The 5,145-nt window shown below is 40.2% G+C and overlaps 1 protein-coding gene across 1 annotated transcript in view; it reads right to left on the bottom strand.

Moving 5' to 3' along the window:
• The window catches only part of KIAA0391 (KIAA0391 ortholog), a 42,522-nt gene extending 38,261 nt beyond the window's left edge, over positions 1 to 4,261 (bottom strand). The window contains exons 1-2 of the mRNA XM_010182351.1: positions 3,261 to 4,261; positions 890 to 937 (exon numbers count right to left, since the gene is read on the bottom strand). Of these exons, the coding sequence (XP_010180653.1) occupies positions 890 to 937; positions 3,261 to 4,261 (1,049 nt within the window). The remainder of the gene's footprint in view (positions 1 to 889; positions 938 to 3,260) is intronic.
• Positions 4,262 to 5,145: the final 884 nt, after the last annotated feature.

The raw sequence follows: 5,145 nt of genomic DNA on the forward strand, positions 1-5,145 counted from the left end.
TCACCATGGATACATATAGCCCAGATCACAATGTGGGAAGGTGATGTTGCACTGGCTTGGCCAGAACACACGAAGTAGCTGCAGGCATACCAGTTGAAGCTAGCAGCAGAACCCCTACTCTCAGGACAGTGAGTTATGCTGTTCTCTCATGGCTTTCAAAAGCCGCAGACTCTACATGTGCTCTTACTTCAGAGTGTGCAACTCTGTATTTTCATAGACCACCAAAACCCCCATAATCCATTGGAGACATTCTTATAATTAATACATTTATAGTTGCCAGACTGCTGCAAAAACACAGAACTAGGTTTCAAATAGAGTAACATTTAAAATAGGACTGTACAGACATCAAGGAAACTGTTCTGTAACTGAAACATGTATCCAAGTTATTCCTGTGAAAAATTAACAATCATTTTGTCTTCACTGAAAATAAAGTGGGAGAACCTTTCCATCTGTACAAATTAACTGCAGTACGTGAATAGTATCAGTTTTCAAGAAGACATCTATTTACAAACTAAAGCTGCTCTGTTAAATATCCTGTTAAACAATGGTATTACAAAGCCAAGCAAAAAAGTAAGTCTTTAATTCCTAAACAGTAAACAAACAAGCCACCAAGTAAAATGGCAGCTGTTATTTTATGCTGTTTTTTTCTGTCTTGGCTCTGCTCAGCATAACTCCTTCCAAATGTGCACGTTGGATCTTGTTTAATGCACAAGAATGAGTAGGAGACTGGAGTTTGGGAAATCATATGTACACAACAAAGGTTCATATTCTCAAGGATTAAAATATTTTGTCATATACAGAAAGCTGTTTTTTTATATTTATGAAACAAGAGGTCAAGATAGAATAATCAAAGACAACACCTTGCTTTTAAATAAAACGTTGCATTTACCTGTCTTTAATGTTGGTCAGGTGTCCTCTCCAGTTCCCTCCTGGTATACTAATATGTACAAAGGGAAGTATAAATAAAACCATTAGATTCTTATTTAACAATACTTGAATTACAGAGAAAGAGTAATTATCTTTTGGTCAACATTTAGAAATGAAAGACCCATCAATAATCTACCCTGCAAAGAAATCATACAAAGATTCATATATAATGTAGCAGTACCTGAAAATATTACATCAAGAGCCCAAGAACCACATGCAGAGAACACCATCAACCTCCCCAGTTTATGTTGTCCCCAAATATTAAAACCATACAAATAACCAGGCTTCATTGACAATTTTTAAGTTGCTGACTTACACACTCATAAAGCACCTCGGAAACCAAATAGAAAAGCAGGAATCAGTATTTCTATGCAAATGTCATCCTAAGAGATTAAGACAGATACACTCATAGCAAAATGCTGCACTGAGACGTTTTGACTCCACACCATTATCATCATCATCACCACTGCTACCACAGCCACCACCCTGCTGGTGTAAATATGCCTTTTTGCTCACAAGATCCAAACCAGAATAGGTTTCAGACTGGGAATACTCATGCCAACACGTAACTGCAGACACCTCTCCCTCTGCCACTGTGTTTATTATCACAGGCTGCACAATCACACACGCGGTGGGGCTTTGGAATAACTGTCTCACTTCTGCCCTCTCTTCCCATTTCTCATGCTGACACATAGCGGTTCTTTAATTTTCTAACAAAGAAAACAGAAAATACTGTGGCTCTTGCACACTCAGATCTCTCTACTGGATCTGCCTTTACTCACTAGTCAAAGTCAGTCCTGATCTGCTCTTCAGAAAAGTATTCTTTTTAAAACTAATAAATATTCAGTTACACTCACAAAGCTCACTTCTGTGCTCACCGTACCATCAGTTTCCTTTGTCAGCGAAGGTAACCACCCAATTTGCGTTGGTTTTGCAAGACTAACAGTGGTAGAAGTTACCAGAGTCTATTTCTTTTTGGGAACTCCAGGTAAATGGCTTATTTATTCTCAACCACCAGCATATACAAGTTCAGCACCAGCAACGGGAACAGGCAGGTAAAACTGAACATTTTGTACAGGTTCACGGATAAAAAGCCAGATGGGATAACTGATCACCTAGTTTCATCCCTCTTTTAGAGACTTTGTTTCTTCTTCATGTTTGAAACACTACTTCCCTTAGCAAAAACACTAAATATTGATCTTAAAACATGAGTCTACCACAATCTTTCATTCTAACAGCGGAATAGAGTAGTATTAAAGACACAAACAGGAGTTTGTCTAGCCTCAACTTGCAGCACTGGTTTGCCACTATACACAGGCAATACATAGCTCTTCAACGTACTCACTGCCGCTACAGTCACCTTGCCAAGGACTTTTTATTACACTGAATTTCCTGCACATGCAGCACACACCCACAGGTAAGTCCTTCTCTGCTCACTGGGAGAATATAATCCCACCACAGATTTTCACCCACTAAACCTGTTCATCTCCACTGAAGCCTATTCAGTTCGCTCTCTAGCTGTTCCCAGGAAAGAAAATAGCTAGGACACAGCAGTATAACCCGTTCTAATAAAGGCAATGCATTCCCACAGCTAGATTTTCCATTCAGGAAGACCAACTTGTAAAATAGCTGTGTAGTTCACATAAGCCAAAGCCAGCAGTTAAAAAAACAAAAGTCATTGATGGGCACACATACAGCATGACAAATATGCAGTGGGCTCAGGTAAATGGCACTGTGCATATGCAGTGTAACTATTTGTAACTCAAGGAGTCTGACCATCGCTACTCATGAAAACAAACTGCATGGCCTGCTAAATACTGTGCTAAAACAAAGAGCCTCCTATTAAGATTATTCTCTCCCATTATTCTATACAAATTCAACACTTAATCTTCACTTAACCTATGTTACATTTGCTGCCTCTTTCCTTTAAAGAGAGAAACTATCTAATTTCCAAACAATTTACTACTTCTACACTTTGATCAACTATAGGAAAAGCCCTCATTCCTGATGAACTCATCCCAGAAAGGGATGAAATCTGGTATTTGGACAGCCATTACTCACAGTTTTCTACTTTCTGTATCAGGGAATAATATTTAACAGGTAAAATCTTTCAAGAAAAGGTGAAATTAGTAAGAATTTTACATTTTTACACTAATTATGGAGCAAAAATAAAATGTATCTTTTCATGACAATGTGTCTTTCATGCAGAAGCCACAACCGAAATGAGATGCTGAGGGATCTCATTAGACCGGATCTGTGGAAAAATCTGGATCCCATCCTCATGAACTGGAGCTTTAATTTTTAAAATGTTTAATAATTTAAACATTATTTACCTTTCAAACCATAGCTTTATACTCCACATAAATGTTTTGTGAGGGTATATTTGGTTCTCTCTCAAATATAAGAGGATACCAAACAGCTCTTTTTGTAACTCAGCATCTTTCATACCCCTGCTGAAGTCAAAAAGGGCCTGCAAGACATCAAAGGTTGGGACCAAATCCTTTGTCAACATTTCATGGTAAAGTTCAAATGCAAGGTTTAGTTCTTGGTGACGGCTGGCTGCTTTGATACAGGATTCATAGTTTGTCCGTGAGGGAATCATAATCTTTTTTACTTCTTCCAAAAGAGTCAAGGCCATTCTCCATTGATCTGAATTACTCAGTCCCCTGATAAGAAGGTTGTAAGCCCCACTTTCTATAATCTTAAATCTGACTTTCATTATATCATACACATCACGAATTTCTGAAGTCTGTCCCTGCTGGACACACAAAGCCAGATACTTGACCAACAAACTATATGCAATGTCACCATGACTCTTTGCCAGGTGGGTCAGCAAGGACTTAGCCACATCAATGGGGCTGTTGCACCTGACCATGCTGTTAAACATCACTTCTTCAAATACTTCAGGTGACCGAAAGCTTTCCCTCAGTCTGTTCCATTCCTCAGCCTGCAAAGGTTTTTCTGGAGGCTGCACATTGGTAAACTTATGTCTTGACAGAGCTTGACTCATTAACAGTTTTTTTGGAGCTCCAACAGAGGAAGAAAAGTGGAGTTTCCCTTCAGATACCACTTTAGTCTCCTCATCCCATCCTTTTTCTTCTTCATAATCAACTTCAGACTTTTTCTTGGCAGTAAAGGCACCAGTTCCCTTGGGATCCACTGGTAATGCAGTGCTGGAAGACGTCATAAAACTGAAATAGCTAAACTTTTCCCTATTGGAGATGTTGAATGGGACAGCAAACAGTTGTCGGCATCTTGAAATAGGCCAGAACATATGACATCTCCATAGCAAAGCCTGAAAACCCTGCTGACTAGTTTGAGAAAAGAGTGCCATCACAAGAATGTTTTTCTCACTATTAGGTCACTGTATCTAACAAAGCTATAAAATGGAAAATGCAGTTTGCATGAGAACGCTTATTATAAAAATCCAAGGGCTGTCAAGCTGTACAAGCTTTTTTCAGAATGCTTGTACTATGAGTCCTTTCTGCCTCTTAAGAAAACAAAAATTGGTAAAATCTTTTCACAAAAATCAACCTCTTAGACTGTGAGAACATTCATCGAAAATGAGAAGAAATTCTTCCTTTCTAGAGAAGATGCTTTGCAGGTTTGCAGCTTATCATTTGTTTGCTGGTTACTGAAAAGATGAGTACTGAGTACATTGTAGGCAGACAGGCAACTCTGATGCAGCTAGGCAAAAAGCACAGGTACTTTTCTTCCTGTCTTCCTCCAAGTGGAGTCAGGAGGTTTCCTAAAAATAAAAAATAACACCACAACATCACAACGTGCTCCATGCTCTTCTGTCGCATTTACATTTGCATGGTAGCAAGCACAGAGTTCAAGGTACTCTGACAATTTTAGGTCAGGAAGCCCAATCCTGATCCCTCAGGCAGTTCCAGCACGGGATTCCTACGTTCGTTCCCTCATAATTTCAACCTGTGGCAAACTTCCGCTTAACTACCTTCCCCGATCGTAAATCCTCGGTAACGCCGCTGCCAAAGAGGCAGATCAACACCATTAGCAGTAATTACAGTGAAATCCCGCGTAAACGGCAGGTTGTGAACGCAAATATCGGGAGGTGCACCGGCAGCCGGCTGCTGCGGTTTATGAGGCCTCGGCGGAGCCTGTCGTCCCCGACTCGGTTCCCTGTGGGGCCTCCTGTTCCCCAACTCAGGCCCGGCCGCGCCCCCGTACACTACAACTCCCAGCGTGCGCAGCGGC

The sequence above is a fragment of the Mesitornis unicolor genome, unplaced genomic scaffold, assembly GCF_000695765.1.
Source record: "Mesitornis unicolor isolate BGI_N332 unplaced genomic scaffold, ASM69576v1 scaffold13154, whole genome shotgun sequence".
Taxonomy (NCBI): domain Eukaryota; kingdom Metazoa; phylum Chordata; class Aves; order Mesitornithiformes; family Mesitornithidae; genus Mesitornis; species Mesitornis unicolor.